The sequence below is a fragment of the Solea senegalensis genome, linkage group LG17 (assembly GCF_019176455.1).
Source record: "Solea senegalensis isolate Sse05_10M linkage group LG17, IFAPA_SoseM_1, whole genome shotgun sequence".
NCBI classification, from domain to species: domain Eukaryota; kingdom Metazoa; phylum Chordata; class Actinopteri; order Pleuronectiformes; family Soleidae; genus Solea; species Solea senegalensis.
Genome location: NC_058037.1, coordinates 10,054,262 through 10,080,047, shown reverse-complemented (window position 1 = coordinate 10,080,047; position 25,786 = coordinate 10,054,262). Strand labels below are relative to the sequence as shown.

At 40.0% G+C, this 25,786-nt stretch overlaps 1 protein-coding gene across 1 annotated transcript; it reads right to left on the bottom strand.

Moving 5' to 3' along the window:
- Position 1: 1 nt before the first annotated feature.
- ylpm1 (YLP motif containing 1) lies at positions 2 to 20,070 on the bottom strand. The gene is given in 24 exon segments (XM_044048893.1): positions 2 to 2,392; positions 2,890 to 3,081; positions 3,241 to 3,368; positions 3,935 to 3,986; positions 8,556 to 8,630; positions 8,729 to 8,812; positions 8,882 to 8,965; positions 9,046 to 9,222; positions 9,344 to 9,463; positions 9,600 to 9,662; positions 9,764 to 9,909; positions 10,083 to 10,273; positions 10,382 to 10,405; positions 10,503 to 10,683; positions 10,782 to 10,871; positions 10,963 to 11,107; positions 11,209 to 11,332; positions 11,577 to 13,948; positions 13,950 to 14,283; positions 15,807 to 16,321; positions 16,588 to 16,776; positions 17,205 to 17,243; positions 18,140 to 18,358; positions 19,185 to 20,070. Coding segments are annotated over 23 exon segments (6,102 nt in total). The 5' UTR covers positions 19,788 to 20,070; the 3' UTR covers positions 2 to 2,392; positions 2,890 to 2,934.
- Positions 20,071 to 25,786: the final 5,716 nt, after the last annotated feature.

Below are 25,786 nucleotides of genomic sequence, written 5' to 3'. Positions count from 1 at the left end.
ATCAGGAAAAAAAAATCTTTAATATTCAACAGAGAACATTGTTGTCATTGTATATACAGGGTATAAAAGAAGTAAAATAGACAAATTCATTAAGAGCATTATCATTAACTGTAATGTGTTCACAGATGTAACAGTTATAATGTAATTTCTTGATCTCTTCTTTACTTACCCTATGGATCCATTCATTCAGCTTCTCGGTCATGATGTCGTGAGTGGGTTGTCCCTCGGGTCATCAGGGTCTTCATCAGCAGCATTTTCACTCATAACTGATCCTTGCTTCGTCTTCAGGGTAGAAACGCCAGGTCAAAATGACTGAAGTCTGACAATTCTGGATGCTCCGGTTCCCAAGGATGCAAAGGATGTAGATGTAAAATTTATTTTACAAATGAAAGCACAGTATATTTCCATACAATGCAACCATGATACTACCAATCTAAATTCCCATTTATCTGCAGTATGCACAAATGTTTTTGCATTTAAGGCCCCATTCAGACCTGGTAATAACATCCATCCTGGCATTATGTAAACATTGTGGCGTTCACCTGCCTTAGAGTGTCATAATAATGTAATAGTGACGTTATAAGTGTTTTTAAATGAGTCTGACATCGTTTGTATGTGTGTGCGAGTGACAGAAACAAGACGAGAGGAGCTTGAGTGGACACTCTACACACGCTGCTGTAACATGAAATTTCTGAATGGAATAAAGAAAATCATGTGACCGTCAGCGTGGATGTTGTGGCAACAGCTTCAAATGACTGTATTAGCCAATCTGAGTAGTGTAAAATAATGAAATAAAATGAAATCTGAAACTGAGGTTATCAGCTGAGGAGGCGGTCTCTAATCGGTCCTGAGGATTGATAGCATTCAAGCATGCTTAGAAATCTGGTCACATTCTTCCTCAAACAACCTCTAAATGTGTTGTTTTTTGATCAGACTGAAGACATCATTCAGGGTGGATTGGGAGTTTTCAGACCCGTTCTTGGAGTGATCTGCATGTGAGCGGATCACTCACGAATGGGTCTGAATGGGGTTTCAAACACTTAGTAGAAAATGGTTATTCTTGTGCGAAATGGATCATTTCAAAGACATTAAATATGCCACTGTGTATTTAACATTTACCAGACTAGGCAGTCATTGCAGACTCTGTATAGATCATCTGTTCAACGTGAGCTTGTTCAATGTGTTCACTTATGGGCACTTAAGTCAACATTTACAAAAACTGATTCAAAAGGAGACATTTAGTCATCAAAATGAAGACACTATTCTTGTATTGAAAAGCAGCTGCGATGCGCCATCAAGGAAACAAGCCTGTAAAGGTCCAGTGCTTTAACATCAAGGTTTTCATAGCTTCAGAATAAGTCTTAACATGTATTTAAGGGAAGGGCCTTTGCACCTGTCATGCTGCGTAAGCAGACAGAACAGAAAGATTAGCAGTAGCTTGCGTTTGCCGTTTTTAAACCAAGAAGAATGACACGCCTTGTGGTTGAGATGGCCACCATAGTTCAATGACATGCTTAGGAAAGAAAGGAGTGAGCAGTAGAGTCATCCGTTACAACTACACGCTCACAAATCCTTACACACTGGACCTTTAAGCACTGAATCTCCTAGTTGTTCTGTGTTCATGAATGTATGTCTTTTAAATGTTTATATTAATGCGCTGGAACCTTGGAAAGGTCCATCACTCGAACTGCGATTGTGTTTTTTGTTAATCAAAAAAACTATTTGATGTGATTATATTTGGACACAGGAGTGAGGTAGTTTTGTAATCGTCCATACTCAGACAAATGCAAATCCACACAAGCAGCACACAGAGCCAATGAAAAGACCACAACAAGCCAAACTGAATTCAAATCATGAGCAGCTTAAAATTGTTGTCAAATGTTTCAACGTCTCAGAGTTTTACTAGAAAATTAAAACTATACAAAATAGAAAGGATGAGAACATTTAAAAAAACAACAACACACCATTACTTCAGCTGCACTATGACAAAAAAAGTCAAGAGTGATAAGTATTTGACTAATCTCTGCTCTTAGTGATTTGTGAAATATAATTTTTGGAGCTGATGATGTGCAGATGACAGCCCTCAGGAAGATTTCCCCCGACTTGATGATTTTTGTAAAAAAGTTTTATTGTCTTTTTTTCCAAGTAAGCATTGACCAAGAAACAGTGCTACAGGTAACAACAGCAAATAAAACATGAACAATATATATAAAAAAAAAACATGACTGAAAACATAATATATCATCAGAAGTAGTCGGGAGTGTCTTTTAAAATTAGGTGGAAAATATTCAACCGTATCCTTCTCTATGATTAACTCAGAAATTGATATCTATTGGTGGTTATCGCTCTGATGAGTCTCGAGCTTCGGGGACACATTTCACATTCTGGACACCTGCAGAAAGAAAAATAAACCACTGATAATTTGGCCAAAGACAGATTTGTGTGAGGAATTAATGAAATGTACTTCTGAATGCTTTATGTTATAAAGAAAATGTATTTTTTTGTCAATTGATTTAAGTCTTTTAAATTCAGGTACATTCAGGCAAATTCTTCTAAAGAACTTTAACAAGTCAATGCGTATGTTTTAAAATTATTAACTAAAAAAACTATGCATCAATTTAAACATTTAAACAAACCGAACAATTCTGAGAAGGGATTAACTTTTTTTGCTCATCTTTTATCTTATAAATCTGAACTTAACAGTTAGTGGTATATTTTGACAGAGGGCATGTCATAAGGAAAATCCTTAAACATGTCCTCCGCAGCTCATTACAAGTGGGTAACTGGGATATTGATTCCATTTGTTATAAAAACAAATATGATGACTCGTTAACATCAGTAACATTACGGCAATCCTAACTGTTTAAAAAAAAGGAGAGATAAACCTACCTTTCAAAGAAGCAAAAAAGGGGGGAGAAGATTTTCTTCTTCTTCTTAGAAATACTTGGTGCGGTTGAGAGCTCTTTGTGCCAGCTGACCACTCTCGTCCGTGATTCTCTCCCAGTCCGTTTGACCCACCACAAAGCCAATAGCGCGCTTTCGATCCGCCTCCTTCTGCTCTTCAAGATCAGCCCATCGAACCTAAAGAGAAGGGGGAGCAACCGGGGTGTGAGGTTACGTGCAGATAAAGAATGAATGACCATAATTTGAGGTAAATATGTCTTATAGTCTGCATTAAATATTACACACAACAACACTGCACCAGATATTTTGATGTTCAAATCTTTGTGGCCAAATTACCCGTTTCTTTCCTGGTTGGGACATGCGCGTGGCATAGTCGTCTGGCAGCTGAAGGTAGTCCTCCAGGTCTGCCGTGTTATCACTTTCACGTTTCCTCTTCCCACTGCTACCAAGACCATCCAACTTGTCTGTGTAAATCGAAGATTACAGCTCAGGTCTCTTCAGGCCCTCCAATAAAAAAAGCTTTTTTCATCTTGACATTTAATAAAAAGCCAAATTAAATCAATTGACATAATCAATTTTAGCTGGTTCTCATTCATAAAATCATAAATCCAAATGTGCCAATATCTGGCAAGTACAACCACATCAGTGCTACAGAAAGAGGGACGCATCACTATTCCCTCATTTGCCCAGCATGGAATTTGAAGACATAAAAATGTTTGTTTGTGCACACATACTGGGACTAAAAGTCATTTCAGGGCAAAGGAGGTTTAACAAATATATGAATCTGAAACCTCTTAATCTAGAATCACAACATGAACAATGTAGGTTGTCAGTGTAGTGAAGGTGAAATCTGGCAAACAGTTATCAATATGCGATTCACTGATGGACCGTCTCTCCTAATTGTCCATTAGTGAATCATGCACAAAACAGAACATAGCTTCTACGACAAATATCATGCTCCATTACACCTCTATACAATAACAAATGAGTAATTAAAGTAAGTAAAAAAAACTAATAAAGAAATACCCACCTAGTTTAGCCTCGGATGTATCCATCTCCCATTTACTTTTTGGAATGTAACCCTATATTATATAAAGAAACACTGCAATGGTTAAACATCGGGGTGATACAGGGAGGGGGAGGAAAGATGGTAAGAGAAAGTGGTTGGCTGAAACGAGAGGAGACTGGTTTATCAGAGGTAAAAAGACAGATACAACTGAGAAACGAGTCCAGAAAGAGAGAGATTCAGTTAGTGTAACATACAAAAATAAACCTTTTTTCAAGTTCAGATAAATGTGTTCAGAGAGAGCATTTGTTCTTGGTCACAGAAAAACGGTTAAGTAAGAAGGAACAACAGCTGTGCTCTGTGTTTGGCAACACAATCTGTGTTCCGTCCCAATTCTGCTCTCAGGTCAAAGAATTTAAAAAGCAAAAGTAGTCGTCGCTCAAGCTCTGAACATGACGTTTGCATGTGACCTTATAATCATATTGAGGCACTTTCATATTCATTCCGACTTCTCTATTTTTTCAAATAACATTATTAAAAGCAAAACTGCTGCTCAAATGTTTGCTGAAATCCTAAAGACAAAAGCGCGACAAAGCGAACCAATCCTACGCTGTTGAGCTTCATTATCTTATCTTAGATTAGTAAAAACACAGCATTTCTGAGTAAATTTTTTTGGATTAAGATATGCTTTATATTGATTTACTATAATACAATATATTCATATAATCAACTAAATAGAGGAAAGAGTGTCAACAAAGAGGTCATCTTATATACACATATGCTTAATTTATGAGAGCAAAGAAACATAAGAGTCAAAGTGATAATGAGAGTCAGCACATTTTAATTCCAGCTGAACTACTGTTTGTATAAAAGTATTCCAATATATTATTTGAAGGCAGTCTGGGCTGCATAAACCTGATATAACCTTAATCATGTGCCAGAGCACAGGACCAACAAGCAAAAATATAAAGTAAGGGTTGCATTTATAGGGTTTACTTTTTTCATGGGTGTAGGTTAATTTATCGGTTTAAATCTGTTGGGTTATTTGTGACAGTTTTTGTCTCTATTCGTGACAGTAAGAAAAACTGCAATATAAAAGTGTATTTTTTTTTTTTTAAACTAGTTTTGAGATCAGCTCTGGACGGTGATAAAAATCCGACAAAGTTTTAAGGCACTATAGTGTATTAAGAAAGTATATAATTAAATGAAATATGACAGTACATTTTAAATTCTCATTACACTGCGTGCATACTGAAGAATATATATATATATACACATTTTAGAATAACTTGCAATTTTGACTTTAGTGCAAAACCTGCACACCTATACACATAAGTGTTGTCAATTATTGCTTACAATAAACAGAGGAATCTCCATACAACTGTTCATCCAGTCAATTTGTATTATAGTATTGTATTATCATGTAGATGAGGTGGTTCTTGAGATTGATTTTTTTAAACCATCACATTCAGACACTACTTTAGCAGAGAACATATGTGGCATGGCCTTTGTGCTGCTCAGGAAGTGCAGTTGTTGAGTGGTAACACTTTTTATATAAGATAAGTGTAAGTAAAGCAGTAAGCCAAGTCACTAGCTGTATAAAACTATACTGGATACAACAGTATTATTAGATTATGCAATACATACATGCAATTATGCACATGTGGGTCAAAAATACAAACAGGTGTAAGCATAATAAAGGTAAACAGCAGAAATCCAACTCTTTCCAGCATCTGTACAAGGTTAATCAAAGTTCAACAAAGTTTGACTGTAAAGACTGCCATGGTCTGCTCAAATGATCAAAGTCACTTTCCAAAGACAGACACTGTAATATATAAAAACATTGCATACAGGCTGGACACCTGTGCAGTACAACACTTCTCAGATCTCAATACACTGCAGTAAAATATTACAGAAATCTGGTGTGTGGTCAAGAGTGCACCACATGATGGTGATGCTTCAGCAAATTAGCATGATATAATACCATATTTTCTGTCAAGTAATGTTACCATTAGATGTTGTTTATTCTGTTATTCAAGTCAATACTTTAGCTATAGCCTGTGTGTTCTAGTTGTGACTGAAAGGATCTCTTCTTTATTTGATTGTACATTATTGCAAATAATCTGGTGTGCAACTGATTGCTAAAAGGTTAGGTTTTGCCAATTAGAGAGATTTGATGACTACCTATGATGTGTACTGATATGTTACTGTATTATGTATTTGTTTAATGACACAGAAAACATGTTTGCATTCATTCCCACAGCCACTACAGTGAGTGGCTAAGATATCACATCTTGTTTTGCGAGTATACATGATAAATTATGACCATTCGCACTACTCTTTTGCTTTAAATCACTTGAATTCACTAAGAACACCTTTTCAAGGCATTAGGAAGGATTACAACAAAAGGGGGAGCAAATGGATTCAGGACAACAACATTTAACCACAAGATTCGCCTAATTTTTACTCAAGTTCACTGGTATTTGCTGTTTGAGATTCAAACACAAGTTCTAGAACTGCCATGTTTTTGGAGGCATTATTTGAAAATGCAATGACAACAGTAAAAAAGCCTGGTCAACTTCCAACTCTAACCCAGTAACATTTCTCTGCAATGCAGCAGTTGTAGGCCTGCAGTTCAGACAGTTTAAAGTTTGGGTAGACTTAAAAAATAAAATAAACCTGGGGTTTGGGAGTGCACACATGCACTGTGTGAAACTGCAGGTCTGAACTGGATGATTGTAGAAGCAGGTCTTACATTCGACATTCGCAGTGGTATGATAGGCTCCGCGTAATACAGATTTTGTCATCTGCACATTTCTGCGTTGGGCTTCTGGGATCCTACACGGACAAATGTGAGCGCACCTCGGGTTTGAAGTTCGCATAGACTGTACACGCCAACTGTGCAAGCTTCCTGTGGCACAACACTTTCCAGTTGCTCTCGTAATACTCAAAAGAAACAACAGAGATGGTCACCATGGAAACCTGCTTGAGATTTTGTGTAGAGGTATGGGAGGTACCCACACAAATACAAATCAGTGCTCAAAATACAAGGACATAGAAAAGTGAGACTGAGTGCGCATGAACACTAGACTGATAACGGACCCTCGTTTTTAGTATAAATGGAATCTGGCCATGTACACAGATGCAGAAATGAAAGTATGACCCAGCCTTAACAACAAAGCAGGTAACTTTCATTACATTACATGTCATTTAGCAGACGCTTTTATCCAAAGCGACTTACAAGGGATTTGAGTAAAACCTGCCAGGGGTGGAGTTGAACTTGCAACCATGATGTCTTTTGCACACAGGGTACATATATAGACACGAGAAAACATTATATTTTTCTGGTTATCTAGAGTAAATAAATCTAAAGGCATGTATCTATATATCAGATATATTGATATTTCCATCAGATAAAATGATACATTTAAATATGATAAATAATTTTTTTTAATCACACATAATCACATGTGCATTTAGTTCTACCACTTAGGGAAACCAAAATTACAGTCACTGGACATTATTGTCTAGTGAATTTGTAGTGAACACAAAAGATATAAAGAGCATCATTATGAAGCAATAAGACTGTAGAAATAAACCATTCATCTTTCTACTGCAGAACCATATTAGATTTTATTGGGACTTGAGGCTCCCATGCAATCTTGAACTTTTGAATTTCTCAAATGTATGAGGAGCAAATGTCTGTGCAAAGTTTTTCGGTATGAAGAAGAAAGGCTGAATTTTTTTACCTTCAACTCACTGAAAGCTAATAGTTTTATTACATATTTGTTGGATTGTGTATGAATATCACACTCAACGCTTAAAAAAAGCGTTTTTACATTCACTGCCAACAGTTATTGGGGCGTAGATAGGCACCACTGTCAAGTAGGGAATTCATTCCCATTCAACACATTTGAATCAATGTCAGAAATGTTTTTGGCATTTGTCAGTGAGAAAATGTAATATTTAAGGTCCTGGTTTTTCTTAACACACATTTGTTAGGACAAGTGTTTATTCGGTGAAAGAAAAGAAAACCTGTTGTTTCTGCTGTTTTCTCTCAAATGAAAAGTCATGGTCACAAATTGAAGATATTGCTTGTGTATTACATACAGGGAGAACCATAGAGGTTACGTTGAACCATAGAATACATATAAGTTTTGTTTCTTTTATGAACCGTTACGGAGTGAACTGTTACATATAACTTACCACTGGAAGAAAATGAAACATAATGTATGTAAGGAGGAATTTGTCATTCATTTATTGCTATAGTGTTTTGTTATGATTACATGATCATGGGACCATGACTATGGATTACAATGTTTTGGCCAATGAATGTTGGTTATTTGTCTGCAGCGGCTGTGATCTCAATTTGTAAAATTTTTTGTAAATGTCCTGTTATTACACTTAATTAATTTACTTGTTATGTTTTATAGTCATTGTAAACATACAGAAGAAACCATACATATTTAACCTATTATTTTTCATGAATTTCACCTATCTTGTCTATTTTATTAGTGTAAAAAAACACCTGGTCAATAAAACAAACAATATAATTAACAGACTTAAGTCTGATATAAAATTACTGTACAAGTGAAGATGATTCTGTCAACTACATCGTAATTAAATTAAAATTGTCATGTCCTACCAGATCACCCTCTTCTTCCTCCTCTCTCTTGGGTTCCTTGGGCTCATCATCAGGATTAAAGTCTTCCATTTCAACCTAAAAACATAAACATGTTAGTTTTATCTCAGTTAATAATCGTGGACAATAATGTTACAATAATGGACAAAAAAACTGTTCCATATCGGAGACATCACCTCCTCAATAGCAGCATCCTGAAGCAACGACCGGACATCTAAGCGCACCATATGACGCGGTGAATGCTCCCAGTTGTTGGACATCTGTGTACAAAACTCTACATTAGTACGTGTTCGCTTCCTACACATGGGTTTTAAACCAATCATGCACACCTTCGTTATATCCTTAAGTGTGCGTCCATGGACATTCCTCTTCGCACAGGTCTGAGTGTCTGCAGTGATTTCCGCCAGATATACCTTTAAATTGGAAAAAAAAACTTTAGCACAGGGCCAACTAGGAATAACATTTTTCTGAACCATCGATGAACACAACTTACTTCAAAACCTTTCGTTTTGGCTGCACTCCAAAACTGATCAAAATGTTTGACGCGGTCATTTACAGAGTCTAAAATGATGAAGGGGAAAAAGCCATCATCCAGGGTTTTCTTGAAGGTCTTGAGCATACTGCTCCGGTAGGTCTCTTCCATCTCTGGCTCATACTCATACTCAAGAACCTGCAAATCAAATGTTTGTGTTAGATTATTCCTTACAAAAAGCAGCAACTCATTTACTTTTTATTCAAAATTTACATCCAAAAGTTCTCGCCAGTTTGTTTTTGTTGCATTTTTGACTCACCTTGGCTTTGACTCTCCTGCCCGTGTCTGGGTCTTTCTCAACTTTCTCGACTTCCGTCATAAAATAGTCATCCAAAACAAGAACTCTCGGTGGGGCACCACCACAATCCACTTCCTTGTCCTGAATATTAACAACATTGATATAATATCAAGATAAAATATATTTTTTTCATATATCTATTTGATTTGTTGCATTTAATGATCTCTTAAAGGGCTATATGAATATTGTTAGTAGTTGTTGGTATAATTGCACTCACCCGTATAAGCTTTGCAACATGGCTTTTCCCACTTCCTGGAAGTCCTCTCATTATTATGACAATCTGTTTGAATAAATGCCTTACATGAGCACTGAATATAATAAAAAAACAACAATAAGACGCAGTCACATCAACATATGCTGTAGCATTGATTATTGGGCTACCCGTTCAGGTCGAGATGATCTGCCAGGTAGTTTGAGGATATCGTCAATATTCTTCATTTCTGGCTTCTTCTCAACTCTGGGGGGAGGCGGAGGTGGTAGAGGTGGTGCAATAGGAGGCCGTTCCTCTGGATAACTTCTTCTGTCCACTGTATGTATAGAAATTTATTTATTTATTTCTTTTAGAAATTGCATTTTAATTGTATTTTCTAATTTAAACAAAGCTCTTTGTGGCTGAGGAGAAACAAACTTGTGATGAACTATGAAGAAATTCTTCCTGACAGCTGTGGTTTGAGAACACTTGTTTAAAAGATGTACATACCAAAGGGCGAGGAGCTATGGCTGTAACGCTCAGGCCCACTGCGTTCAAGTCCAGCACGCTCATATGAAGGTCTATCATAGCTAGACCTTCCATAATGATCGTCTCGATCGCGGCTGCCACTTCGGTCACGGTCCCGAGGATCCCACTCACGCTCCCTGTACCCCGAGCGCAGAGAAGATGCCAGTGGAGATCTGTGCAATGGAGAAACGTCAATGTCAATCACCTCAACCAAATTTCTTGTTTCATGCTGGCAAACACTGATGACTAATCACAATGTTTGACACAATGTGATTTAGTACCTTTCTTCAACCACGGACTGTGTGCTTGAATCAAGAACAGACAAACAGAAAATGATATTACAAGTGTATGGAAGCAGTGCACTTCCCGAGTGTTTGGGGAAAAGGAGAAGAAAACTTTTACCTGTTATCTCTTTCTCTTGGGGGATAGCGGTCCCTCTCGTGTCTCTCTCTTTCATATTCAGAGGGGTGTTTTTCTCTGTACAACTCCCTCTCTCTACTGTACTCTCGGCGGTCCATGTAAGGGTCTGATCGCCTTTCATAATATAGGTCTCTGCTGTATGGATCTCTAAGACCAAGAAGCTCTGGGAGGAGAATTTTTTTTAAAAAAATCAGTGAAATATGATAAGTGAAGAGGAAATATCTAATTGAGGTGAAAAAGTTTTATGATATTGAAACTCACCTTTTTCATAACCCCTGTCCGAAGGCAATGGGTCAGGCCTCAGCACGATTCTTTCACCATAAGCCATCCGCTCAACAGTGGCACCAGGTTCTGAAATGAGTGTTAATATCAGCAACTTCTGTAAATTTAAAACGTTATGTCTGTTTGTTTGAAGACAAGTGTTCATCTTAGCTGCTCATACCATGTCCGTGCCCATAATCCACAGTCTTTGGGATCACCGAAGCTGTAGGTGCAGCAGAGAGGACTGGCTTGTAATCTGTGGCACCAGGCTTTGAATCCCAAGGTACAGATTCAGGTGTAGCCGTCTGTGCTGCTGCACTCATGCCCTGAGGACAAAATATATCATAATATGGATCTAATATTTAATTATAAAATTGCGCTACTACAAATGAGGAAAGACAATTAATTGTTAGTATTAACCACTTACCTTCAAAACATTCCTGATATCTGCTGGGATCTCCAAACCAAGAAGACCAGCAGGAAGCTCGGGCAAGACGTCAGTAGGTGCAGACTGTGGTTCAGGATCAGGGGTCTTCACCTCCTGCATTTCCCTGTAATGCCAAAAGAAAGAAAGATGGTAGAAGATGGCAGAAGACTAGAAGTTCCCTTGCATGCAATATAGATGCAAATGTCAGAAAAGCAAAATGTGAATCGAGCACAACTAGTAATATTCCATCCCCTAAACTTTTAGGTAGAAAACTTAAGTAAATCAGCATGACTCGATGCCACACAAGCAAAATGCAGTATCTGTGAGCCATAACACACATTAATTTGAATTGAAAGTCTAAAAATTACCTTATAAGCTTAAGCTCTTGAGCGGCTTTCAAGATGATCTCATGCTGACGTTGAGAAAGAGCAAGTACATTTCCTGCACTTGTGTCTTGTGATGGTTCAACTGAACTCTCTGCTATGCTTTTGACAGGTGCAGCTGGGAGTGATGGTGGAAGTTTTTCCAAAGGAGGGGCTTCCCTGTGCTCATCGTAGCGAGGTCTGCGATCTTCATAGTCAGGAGGATATCCTCTCTCTGGAGGTGGTCTTGAAGACCCGTCCCATTCTGAGGGAGGGTATTCACGAATTCTCAGCTCTCCTCTTGCCCTGTCATGCTCATTATATGGATGTGGGTAACCTTTATCTCTTTCCCGCTCATCTCGCCAATGGCCATCTCTGTAAGGATCTGGTGGAGGCAAGCGTGGGGCATAGTCCCTCTCAGGAAGAGCACCGTCTCTGTCCCTTTCAGACTCATAGTACTTGGCATCATGTCGATAGTCATCAGGAGGATAGTCCCGTGGTGGCCTCCAGTGGCGGCCATCTTCTCCATGACCATAATCCTCGACAAAACCCTCTTTATAGCCCTCTTCAAATTCTTGTTGACCTGGACCTGACCGCCACATCCCTCTTGCCATTCCTCGACCCACAGGTCTCCTTCTCATTCCTCCCCGATCCATTATCTCATGTGGAGGCAGGGGGGGACCACTGTCATGTGTTGGTTCCCATCCTTCCTCTCTTTCCATTTCGTCGTCATAAAAAGGCTCCTCCATAGACTCCATTTTATAGTGTGGTGGTGGCACACGATGCCTACCTCTTTCTACATCAGGATGCAATGGATGGCTGTGAGGATCTAGTCCATGGTAATTGGGATGTCCTGCTGGATCAGTTTCTGCATCATCAGTGTCCATTACATGATCCATTGGCCCAGGTGCTGGATGAGGAGGGCGTCCTCGACCTTGGAGCATGAAACCAGGATGACCACGTGGGGGGCGCCCCCGGCCAGGTGGAAATGGAGGTCTCATTCCTCTCATTAAAGGTCTCCTCTCTTCCCAGTAAGGGTCACCTTCCTCAAAATATTCAGCAGATTGAGGTTCTTCCCAGTGCATGTCCACTGGTTCACCTCTTCCCATAGGTGGCCCTCCTCTACCCATTGGGGGACCCCCTCTAGACATAGGTGGTCCTCCTCTACCCATGGGTGGACCTCCTCTTCCCATTGGTGGCCCTCCTCTACCCATTGGGTGACCCCCTCTAGACATAGGTGGTCCTCCTCTACCCATTGGTGGACCTCCTCTCATCATTGGTGGACCTCCTCTCATCATTGAGGGCCCTCCTCTCATCATTGGGGGTCCACCTCTCATCATTGGTGGTCCACCTCTCATCATTGGGGGGGGTCCAACTCTCATCATTGGGGGTCTCCCTCTCATCATTGGGGGTCCTCCTCTCATCATTGGGGGGTATCCTCTCCCTATAGCTGGTCCCCCAATTGGTTCCTCATAATATTCTTCCTCTGTTGGAAAGTAATTTTCTTCTGGCATCCACATTTCTTCAGGGGGCACCTCTGATTCCTCCAAACCATACTCCTCACATGAAGGATCTTGCCAGTGACATTCTTGCTGGTCTTCCGACATTCCTAAGTCCTCTTCAGGTGGTATACAATTATAGGACATTTCACTCTTCTCCTCCACATGCGGGACAATGTTTGGTCCACTGAAATTTCCACGCCCCCTCAGCCCACGACCTCTTCCATGCACTTCAGCAGGCAGATTGGACTGTCCTCGTCCCATTCCAGGAATAGGCTTTGGAGGCTCTTGTCTTGACAGCATTTGGCCAGATGTTTGTGGCTCCTGTTGTATTCCCTGGGGCTTTGGAAGCATTGGGGCTTTGTTGTTTGTCAATGGTTTGTCTGGTTTATCTGCAGTAGTTTTTAGTGCCACAGTAGTGGCTGGAGGCTTCTTGTTAAGAGGATTAGTATTTTCACTTTTATCAGGAGCATTAGAATCTGAATTCTCAGCTTCCTGTGTTGTCTTTAAGGTCTGGGGAATGGGGTCATTTTGGACAAAAAATCCTTCATCTCCAAGCAAGTTGTCATCTGTCAAGTCTTCAGACCTCACCTTATCATCTGGCCTGGAATCATTTTTTTCCTTTTCAAGCTTTGGTTGCACGTCCGAATTTCCGCCAGTCTTTGGGTCCATGGTAGGTTTAACTGCCATTTCTGCTTTTAGTTGAGGACCCTGTTGTTTTTGCTGGGGCATAGGTGGTCGTTCAAAATGAGTGGGAGGGCCAGGGTGCCTTAGAGGTTGTTCATACCTAGGCTGCTGCCCAAGTCGAGGTTGTTCAAATCTAGGGGGGCCATCAAAACGCTGCCGTGGTTGATCAAATCTAGGGGGACCATGGTTGTTGGTCAAATCTAGGAGGACCATCAAAACGCTGTCGAGGTTGGTCAAATCTAGGAGGACCATCAAAACGTTGCTGTGGTTGGTCAAATCTTGGGGGACCCTCAAAACGCTGCTGTGGCTGGTTGAACCTTGAGGGACCATCAAAGGGCTGCTGTGGTTGATTGAACCTTGGGGGACCATCAAAGCGTTGCTGTGGTTGGTCAAACCTTGGGGGACCATCAAAGCGCTGCTGTGGTTGGTCAAACCTTGGGGGACCATCAAAGCGCTGCTGTGGTTGGTCAAACCTAGGGGGACCATCAAAGCGCTGCTGTGGTTGGTCAAATCTGGGGTTGTTTCCTCTGAGATGAACAGAAACAATAAGAAAATATCAGTTATGGTGCTAAATTGTCTTTAATTAGACTCAGTAACAGCCTTGCAACATAAAATGCAAGTAGAGGTGAAATATTTACTATGCACTCTCGGCTATCCCATTCCACAATGAAATTTAAATACCAAAACGTTAGCCAGGTTTATATACATATTAATAACCCTAACCCTTAAGTTGAGAAAATATATATCATAGTATGTGGGGGACAATGTGATTAATTCATTCACACACACAATTAAACATTCATTAATCTCCTATCCCTTTATCCTCCACATGAGGGTCACAGGGGCGCTGACATGGTGCAACAGGCGGGGTACACCCTTGACAGGTTGCCAGTCCATCACAGGACCACATATGGCGCATTTCCACCAGCTCTCCTCGCCTCGGCACGATTAGGTTGCATCTCCACTACAAAAAATACCTACTTAATGTGGGCGGAGTCATCACTGCACATCTGAGTGAGACTGCGGTGACTTTGTTTTATACGACACACACACACACACCAAAACTTCTGTAGTTGTTAAAGATTAACCCAGGATTAACCCAGGATCGTCAAGTAGTTTTAACTGATCTACAATTCGGCACTGTTCAGCTTGATTTCTGTCCAATTAAATTAAATTCAATTCAATTTTATTTGTATAGCGTCAAATCATAACATACATTATCTCAAGTCACTGTACACAGACAACAAGGAAAGCAGAGAACCCCAACAGTTCAAACAATGAGCAAGCAGTAGGCATCAGTGTGACATGTCTCCAGAGTACCGGAGTACAGCCTCCTACTCCACAGACGACAGCGGCAGTGGTCTTTGATGCCGCTCGCGGTCGCTGGCGATGTCCCTAAATACACCACTCCACTTAAAAGACTCCTGTTAAATATAGAGGTTTCCCTGGTAGTTGTTGGAGATTAACCCACGTTTTTAGGATTGTTAAGTAATTTTAAGTGATCTACAGTTTGGCGCTGTTCGGCTTGATTTGTGTGTGGGACGTCTCTTCCAGTGACGGGACTCTGGCCAGTCAGCGGTGGGCAGTCTGACCAATCATCGCATAGTACCTACTTAAGCACGCTTGGAACCTCGCCGGAGCAGGTACTAAAAATAGTACCTGGTACCAGCTACTATGCTAGTAGAAACGCTACTTAAACCGTGGCGTGGCGAGGCGAGCCGGTGGAAATGCGCAAATAGAGACAAACGACCATCCACTCTCACACCTACGGTCAATTTAGTGTCCAATTTGACTAATCCCCAAATCTGCATGTGTTTGACTGGGGGAGGAAACCGGAGAAACTAGAGAAAACCCATGCACACATGGACAAGATGCAAAATCCATGCAAACTCCAAGAAGAAAGTCTCTTGTTCCAACTGGGTCGTGAACCCAGGTCTACCTAATACAAGAACCGTGTGGCCCCAGCGAAAGAATTTGATTTTCTCCTACTGACAACACTATCTTAACTTTAACATTTTAAAAACACAAGTTGCAGAAAATCCTTACTAACCTTGGACCTTGAACACTGTTGAAACTTGATGGTTGAACAGGGGGAGGACCTGGGGGTCTTTCTATGATGCCAGCAGGGCCACCTCCTTTCACAGGTGGTCCAGCAGGTGATTCTGAATTTGGCCCAAACCCAGCTGGCTGTGGACCTTGAGATCTGGGACCAACAGCACCTATAGGATGCTGTACACCCGAGTTTAGTGACTGCTGGCGCAGCTGCATATCTTGTCCAGGGAACTGGCCATATTGTCCCATCATCCCACTATTATACTGGCCTGAGGCAAACGGCACCATGGCAGTCAGAGTGGCCTTCCTTTCATGAAGGTGGGCATTGGTGGCATTCATTTGCTCCTGCCACTGCTTCCATTGGAGTTCATAGTCCTGCAATTGGTCTTTGTGGGGATAGGTCTGGAACTGCTCAAACCACAGGGCAAATGAGTGCTCCCAGTCTTGAAATAAAGGTGTGAACTGCTGCTGTTGCATTTCATAGTGTCTCAGTTGCATTTCAGTAGACATCGACTGCAACATTAAAGAAAGGATACCATTAATTCCTGTAAGATGATTATTATAAGGTTATATAGAAGAAAATACCAGGGCATGAATTGAAAAAATAAAAACTTATGGGACACCTAGATTTTGCATAGTCTGAAGAGCCCAGCTGTAGCAACTCTCTTTTGGTTTAACTACTCAAACAATCCTTTACTTTCTACTTTCAGTTCATGTACAGGTCAGGTTCATCTCAGAGGAAAAACCAGACTGACAGCAGCTGTCAAACAATTACCTACCTGAAGATCTGCTGGTTGTTGAATCAGCTGTTGGTACTGTTCCAGGATGTGCTGTAGCTTCTCGTGGTGTTGCATGAGAGTTTGGTATTGCAAGCCCACTCTCTGCTGTTGCACCTGCTGCCACTGTGCTGCTGCAGCTTGTAACTGTTGGAGGCGTGCAGCCTCTACTGGGTCTTCCGCGCCTTCAGGCTTAACAGACACAAGGCAAGATTGAAGTAAAGCATGGCATAAAGAAGGTTTTTGACATATCATAGAGCAGTTTGTTATGGAAGAGACAACACATGTTTGAGATGGATGAACCGATTGATAACATCTTACACAGTACTTTAATTATTTATTATTAATATGTGTTTGAACAGGCCAGGACACTGACACTTTACTGCTCTAAAGATGAATTACTTATAACTTTAATTTCTGTAACTCTCACCAGGAACATGCAGCAAAACATTAAAGAGTGATGACAATATATTAATGGATTATAATCACCAATCACAATTAGAAGTGTAAGTACATGCCAAAATTCAATGGGATTGTCATTCATGACATAGAAGCTATTCCAAGAATTGGGGGGAAATTATCTATGGACAAGATGATGGGAGAGTAAGTAGCTGACTTACTGTATCTGTTAATGTAGGTGGTTTTCCTACATTTTCATTCTGAAAATTCATACAAACAATGTAAACAGTGTTTACATTAAATGACAGAAGAATATTTATGGAATATTCAACAATCATTTTGAAGGGAACTTTTTGGATCAAATGTCAACAAATACTTTTGAGTTTAAAACAAAAAACAAAACAAAACATTGAAACCCCTTAAAAGAACAATTTGTTTTAGAGTAATTAGTTTTACTGTACAAAAAACATTCAGGCTTAACTCTATGATGTTACACTTGAAAATAGTCAACTGCACTACCATAATGGTTTGGAAGTACAGCCACTGATCAGCTGCTTTTACTGTAATTGACCCTGATTGAACCAGAACTGACAAAGGTACATCAAGGCAATATATATATATATATATATATATGTATATATATATATATATATATATATATATATAGCCTTGATGTACCTTTGTACATCATGTATATACACACACATACACAATATTTAAGTATTGTGAACTCAAAATAAAGTAACTTAAAATCCAACGTGATCACACGATACTGTTATACAGTAGTGTTATTTTTTGAAAAGGTAAACCAGACGTCTTTGACCCAACATTCAGAGGTGTAAATTCTTGTACAAAACATTTCAAATGTTATATTATCAACACAAGTTTCATTATATTGTACAAATTTACTGAAGTAATACATACATTGATCACAATGCAGCTTGACGATCTGTATCTGTATCTGTAGTGGGCTACTGGGAAGCTTAATTCTGTCTTACTACATAAATCCAAATGTTTTTGTAGCCTTCACAACCCACTGATTTAACAGACTTTCAAGCTAAAGATCAGAAGAAAACAAATCTGATATAGTTCCCCTAAGACCAAAAGAGGTTTGACATCCTCATATAAATCTCTGTAATTTGTTTGGAATGCTTACCCTCAATTCATCAGGTAGTGGCGGAGGTGCTGGGGGCTCCTCTCTTGGTGGGGGTGGAGGTGGTGCGTTTTTTTGAGGTTCTGATGGTGGAGGAGGAACTGCCTGGCCAGAGGATGGTGCCACTGGGCCATCACTCTCTTTTTGACTCTGCTTGGCTCTCTCTTGCTTCAGCTTCTGCAGATTCAGAAGGTGCTGTTTGTACCAAAGTTGCTGTTGTTCCTGGATGAAACAATCACAAAATGTGAGGGTCAGAAAAAGCACATGAGGAACCTTGTTTTCTGGTTTCCTTCAGTCATGCACTTAGTTCTGTAACTTCAGAAGTTGTAAGCATTAAAACTTACAACCTGTTGCATTAACAGATATAAATTATCATCTTCATGAGGTAAATGCATTAAATGCCTATTCACATCTTAATATTGAAGAATACAATTTGGGTTAATCACTATTGTTTTATGTCACTAGTTCACATTGTTTTTCTAATACTCCAATTGAGAGGGACTCACATCCGTATTAATCAATAATTAGACTTTATATAGCACCTTTAATACAGCACAACTCATGAACTTTACATCATACAAACCACACCCCACCATCACTACCAACAACAATTATTGTAAATGTAGAAAAAAACTATTCGAGGGTGGAGGAAACATCAACAGAGGTCATCTACAGCTCTGGCTGTAGAGATTTTCATACAGTATAATATGCTGTATGTTTAAATGTTTAACTTTCTTTTATATATGCCTAAAATATTATGCCCGCTTTTCCAATTTGTATGGAATTCCTAGAATGCAACTTGCTCAGTGGTTATTAAATGAAGTTGCTTTGCCCATTTTGTTTAATTGTTTCTACTCTACTCTATTAATATGCCTTCTGCAAACAATACTAGATTACATACATGGTAGTTGAATAAGCAACAGAAATGTTTCATGAAGGTGGTGATAGACTCAGGTTCAGTCTCAGGTAGAGCCTCATTGATAAAAAAGTATCACAGTGATGTGACTTCTCATCTAAACTACCAGAATAAACTGGTGCAGGACATTACCTGCAGGGATACGGATTTGTCTTCTTCTTTGGAGGACGGATCCTTCTTGTTTGTGTCTGAAGGATTGGGAGCACTGTTGTTCTCTGGTGGCTTTGATGGGGCAGGCTCTGGAGGGGGAGGGCATGGTTGTGGTTCGGGGATAAGCGGTTGCGGTGGAGGTGGAGGAGCATGAGCAGGAGGATGTGCAGGAGGATGTGCAGGAGGATGTGCAGGAGGATGAGCAGGAGCAGGAGCAGGAGGATGAGCAGGGGGCGCTCTGTTCGGCTGAGCCGGAGCCTCGTCTGGGTTGAAAAAGGTCTGAGCTCCAGCTGTAGTGTCTAAATGTCCCGGGCCCTCAGGCTGCCACGGCGGGCCCGCGTAGCCATACGCCCCGGCGTTGTTTCCGTGATGTAAAACTGACTGGAGCTGTTTCTGGTGCAGCATCTGGAGCTGCTGCATCTGCTGGAGGTGCTGCTCCTGCAGGCTGGAGAACAGTGAGCCGCTGGACGGAGCCTCGAAGCCGCCGAAACCCGGTGCTGGGCCGGCACCCGGCTGCTTCCGGGGCCCGGGTCCTCCGAAGTTTTGCGAATGGGGCCCACCATAGTTTCCCCAGGAGGGGTACATTGTTGGACAGTGAGGAACTGTGCTCGGCCTTTGTGCTCACATACAGGCAACCGGGCCCGAGTAGCTAACACGGGAGCTAACACACACAACGACGACCTACCTACAAACTGACAGCTACGTGTCCATGTCCCGACAGAACCTGGTCACGTTAGCCAAAGATGATACAAATCACCCCCGGAGACGAATATCTTCAAAGACAAATTAAATTAAGTTAAGTCTTATAAATGTGTTACACAAACATTCTAACATCACGACGTCGGTGAGGGACCGAAGCAACTGCGGAAATACGTCACACGTACGTATGGAGACTGCTTCCGCTGGCTGTACTTTCTTTTTAAATTAAATAAACTAATCCGGTCTAATAAACAACAAAAATGCAAAGTCGGATACATCGTTATTAGTTTCTTCATAATACCCATAATTAATAATAAATATCTGCATCTTATTTTCCTTTTTTGTTTGTACCCCTTGTTATACCTATTATTAAGTACATTATTCAATGTATTTACGTTGTAGTCAATGATGTAGGCAGTGTTATTAAATATGTTATGATGAATAATGGTAATTCTTTGTTTTCCAGTTGAACGCCATTGAGGGGTTTCTCTTTTTTCTCAAGGCTTTACTTGAATAAAATAAAATGACATTAAAATTTAGTGATCTGATAAGAAAAAAACATTTCAATTTGGATAACTAACTTTTTTCCTTTTAATTCATTTTATATAACCTTGTATGAGAGCATATGTGACTCCCATAAACATTGCTGAACACTGATTCTTCTTTTTGATAATGATAACAATGAATAACGAATGTTAAAAACGAATCAATAAATAACTTATCCTACTACTAATAATAATACTCATATAAAAACAACAGCAGCAGTGATGCCTAGTTGGGCTCCACACCTAAATAATTTAGCAATAGTTTCTGCAAGTCATACATTAAAACCCCTCTAAAAACAATGTGATAATATTATTGAGGGGAAAAAAAACAAGTATCAAATCACAACATGCTCACATGTTCAAATGTGGACACAGTACATTACTTCCACTGGGTCCAACGTTTTACCACAAGAGGGAGACATTCACAAAGACATGTGTGCACCACTGACGGGGGCTTGACTGCAACAACAACAACCATAACAACATTCTTTATGAATTGAACTTTAAATATACAGTATTTCTTGGATACACAATTTGTCAGTGATGTCATATGACAACAATACATACAAAAGCACATTTACACCATTTTTGATTTTTGTAACACACATACACATAACAAGTATTTGACGCACACTGTAATCTTAGTAGTTTTTTGTGAGATCCTCTGTGTGAGTTCAGTGTGTTTGAAAAGACTTTGTGTTTTTGTGCGTAGAAACAGAGAGGGCAGGGTGGGAGGGACAGCAGTGGGAGGTAAAAGACCAGTGACTTTTGGTTGCCCTTGAGGCCTGATACACATAAGAGTATTTTTGTCTTAAGATCACCAGTAAATCTGTATTAATTTTGACCAGAACCACTTAAAAAGAATCGTTAAAGCGGATTAATCAAGCCCGTCCTGTTTAATGTCTCCCGTTAATTAGTTTGTCAGCAGTGTTTTAATATCGCCTAATGACTTCATATTTCACTGATGACATTAAAGGGGTGTTAAAAGAGGGGAAATGGCCCATTCAGGATTCAGTTCTTTCGCTTAAGACGCCCTCGATGAATAAGACAAGGTCATGGAGGCCTAGCCTTTAGGGAGAGATACATTATCAGGGGATGGGGGTGAGGAAATCCCATAGAGGAAGCTCTCTCCCCTCTAAAACAGCATGACGGGCACAATGTGATACAGTTCTGCCTTAGAACAATACACTGCAGAGGGAATTCATGGTACAGCCTAGCCACGCTGTAGAAGATGGCAGGATAACACCACAGCGTGCAGTAGGGACTAATGCCTGGTGTTGACTGGAAGGGAGGGGTGAGACTCATTATTATTATTATTCAATTGTGTGGTGTGTTAGTAATCTATGTATACTCTTTTAAGTGATTCTTCAGAACATACACATGCACAGGAAACAAACTACAGCCTCATATTTTCAAATGCATTAGAAGTTTGCCCTTCTCACTCCTCATCAGCACTTTCCAAAGCTTCCTAGGCAGGAACAAAGAAATCTAAAATCGTAAAGTTGGAGCTCACGTTATTGAGGACACTGCATTTTCTCTGTGATGAAAATCCTATGTTAAACAAAATGCTCAATGGAGGCTAATGGATCCCGAACAAGTCCATGCACTGCTTCCAAAATGCTTTGTTTGACAAATCAATTTTCCCATAACCCGGTAAGGAGAAAAGTGATGCGGATTGATCGCCCCCCCTGACTTTGTTTCCAGAATATTGTTTGATGGCTGGATAGATTAATTGGTATGACATTTGAAAGCCTTCTCTTGACTGTCAGCACCCAAGCCTCTATACTTTAATCGAATCCCCGTCTAATTGTCTCCTCTGTAATACCTCACTTCACAAATTAGTGACGGCGCTTCTATAAACTATTCCCAATGTAAGACCCAAACAACATCGCCCGGCTCAATCAGACTCTGGTTTGAATAGGAGGTGATGCTGGGATGATAAGATAGAGCATCTTAAAGGGCATCACCTAAAGCGCTGTGCCAGCACATCTGACTCTGGAGCACAATAGCTCTGAAACATACAAATCAAACCACAGCAGCAGCAAAGTAAACAGGCTCCAGAATCATCAATCCAGAGTGGCCGTTTTGATTGTTTATTAGTTAGGAGACGGAATTTTGAATAAGGTCAAATATAGTGAGAAGCCAAAATATGGTGATGCACAGTGTTGAGTGTGAAAATATAATTTTATGCAGCTCAACATTTTCACTACAACATAAAATATGTGCCTTATATGTGTCTTTTTCTTTGGTTGCATTTGGACATTCTGGGAAATTTTAGGGGCAGAAATATTTGATTAAAGTATAAAATACTACTTTCAGCAATGTGATAAAGTAAATTCACATTTAATTCCTCTGATTCTGACTGTCATGTATTCACTTATTAAGAATTTACCCACCATTGAGATATTAAATTCATATAAATGACTTCTATGTAAGTAAAAACATTTTTTTTCATGGATATAATGTGGAAAAACATGGCACTATACTTCCCATTAAATGACAGAGTGCATGTATTTAATTTATAGCAGCGATCTCCACTTTTGGAAGAGAGGAACTAAAAGAAGAGATGCGTTCCAGCAGACTTTTTGAAATGCATGATAATAATACTGTTTATTCTGCAGTGTGAATTTCATGCGAAACTCAACGTGTTTCACTAACGAAGGGGAAAAAACGTGACCAAGAATAACACAAACACATTATCTGTGCGTGTGTATCATCACAAGAATCAGTAGCAGTTTAATTTAAAGTATTCATACAGCCAATAATTGTGGTTTATAATTATTTCTCTGCACACAAAAAAGGGAACAAAATATCCCGTGATTCAGAGTGTGGTTAGTGGAGTATGTGCTCCTCACATTCTATCACCATGTATTTATATAATTCACAATGACTAATTGCCCTGACTTGACTTCAACACTGTGGGCTGGGATCCTCGCAGAGCAAGCTGCTTGGCTGCCCACCTCCTTCGAGTCGCCGCACCTCCCTATCACCCCAACACACCCACTTGCCTTTGAAAAACTGTAATTGAATGAGTTTATGTCGTCAAATTGATTAATCATATTAATTTGTACTTATTAGTGGGATGGTTCAAAGCGATGACAATTAGATTAATGAAATTAGTTAATTCTTCTTCCTCACATCGTCCTCCCAACTATAACGAACAAAAAAAAGGAAAAAAAACATAGAAAAGGGACGACTTATGACAAAATTGGCAATCAAGATTTGGTTGTTAATTGAATGTCTGCTTTTATTAATGATGAGGTTTATAAAAGACCTTGAGAGAAGAATATTAATTGATTAATCAAAGTGATCCAAATTAAAGAGGGAGTACACAGACCTCCCTCACAGTTGATTGTGAAGAAAGTGCCAGTGTCTTTTTCAGGATGTAAAAATATAGATACTGTAAACAGTATCTGACCATAAAGTGAAAGTAAAAGTACAAATTTCAACCAGCAAAATCAAATACTGTCACCTATTTTTTTTTTCTGGTTTAGCACTATATTTAGCAAAGACGTTCACTGAAATCATGTCATCATACATTAGTCTGAAGAAAACAGTCTTAAAACAAAGCATGTTGCGGTGATGAAGAGGCTCCACTTGCACAGACCGAGCCCCTCCAGACTTTACAGTAAAGTATGGATGTTGCCTGACCACAGATCAGTTCTGCAGGGAGTCACACGTCCCAGTGGGAACGCAGCCATACATTCATCATGCCCCGTTTGCCCGTTGTGGAGAAACAAAATCCACATAAATATATGTAAATATGAGTAAACAGAGTGCGAGATCCCCTGAGCTGATAGACCGCTTTGAATTTCAACAAGCTGTCTGACGGTTATAAATGATGCTTATGAAAAAGAAGTGATTGTTTGATATGATAACCATGAATCTGATGGTAACGTCCACACTATTAGAACGGCCCGATAAGAGCATTTATGACTATTTGCTCAGTGTGATAAAGGGAAGTGAGCTGTTTGATTAATATGAGCAGCTGGCTGCAGCTCCGGGTTTAACAGACTGTTTTGTTGCATATAACTTACAGTAATGGCCCGGTATATACACCAAAATGTGAACTGTCACACCCGTGAGATAAGCAGAATTATGACTAACGCGCTCTACATTTATGCGGCATCATGTTTGATATGCGTGCTGTGTAAATGTGCGTGACTTATGTTTTCCCTGAAAATATATTCACTTCAATTGCAAGATGCTATCTGTTTGGTGTAAAAGTGGGAAAAGAGGCTATGGTTTCCACATTCAAAAAACATATAAATCTTGCTCATACTTACGCCGCTAGAATGGATTACACACTAACACCTCACTTCGCCCATACAGTCAGTGCATGGGGTCAGCATTTTTCACACTGTTACAGCCCAGCCCTTTAAAATGCAGAGGATTCCTGCCAGTGAAACAATCCCATAGATAAAAAAAGTATTAAGTAGTAAGTGTTAAGCAAGTTTTCCTGCTCAAAAAAGAAATACTACTACTACTCCTAATAAATAATAATAGTGAGCACTATGACAATATCTCATTTTTGCCACACATGACCGCAATGCCAAGTTTCCAGAGTTTTTATGCAAATTAACACCCTCAAAAATGACCGGAAAGCCACTCAAGCCAATCAAGAAAAAAATAAAAATAAAGCGATAAAAAGAAATCTAAAAAATGGGCCTGATGAATAATAGACATGAAAACAAATCAAGTGTAAGCTATTTGTTGTCAGCCCTAGTTGTGATTGACGTCATCTTTAATTAACATTAAGAAAGAAGTTAATAGGAAAATGATGACACCAGCCTCTGTGAAGTTAAAACATCATGAGCCTGTACACTGGACATCAGCAGGATACTATTACCTACTGCAACTCTGGATCCCTAAAGGCTTCTAAAGTTTTATCCAAGACCTGACAACTCATCTTTGGACCAAAACCGCTATGCATTTCAAGAGCTTGATGTCACACTGACAGGATCCAAACGTCTCCATGCAGAATGTATTGACAGCCATCAATGTTTGACTTGATCAAATACTACCGCACCAGTCAGAGGCCATCAGTGGTCAAGGCGTCGTCATTGGCAAGATCTATCGTCTCAATTTACACAGTCCATCCTCTTTAAACTGTGCTATTGATCTTGGCCTAGGTCACAGAGGATTGGCATCAAGGTAGGAGAGCGATGGAGGTGTGGGGGTGGAGGGAGAGTAAGGACAGCGAGGGAAAGGAATAAGGACACATAGGAGGAGGCTTCCCCTGGGCGTCTCCAGTGCCAGCTTCCTCTTTATTAGCATTTGACCCTGGTCTTGGCTTTACTGCTCAATGCGGTGGCCTTATTTTCAGCATATAGTCGATGG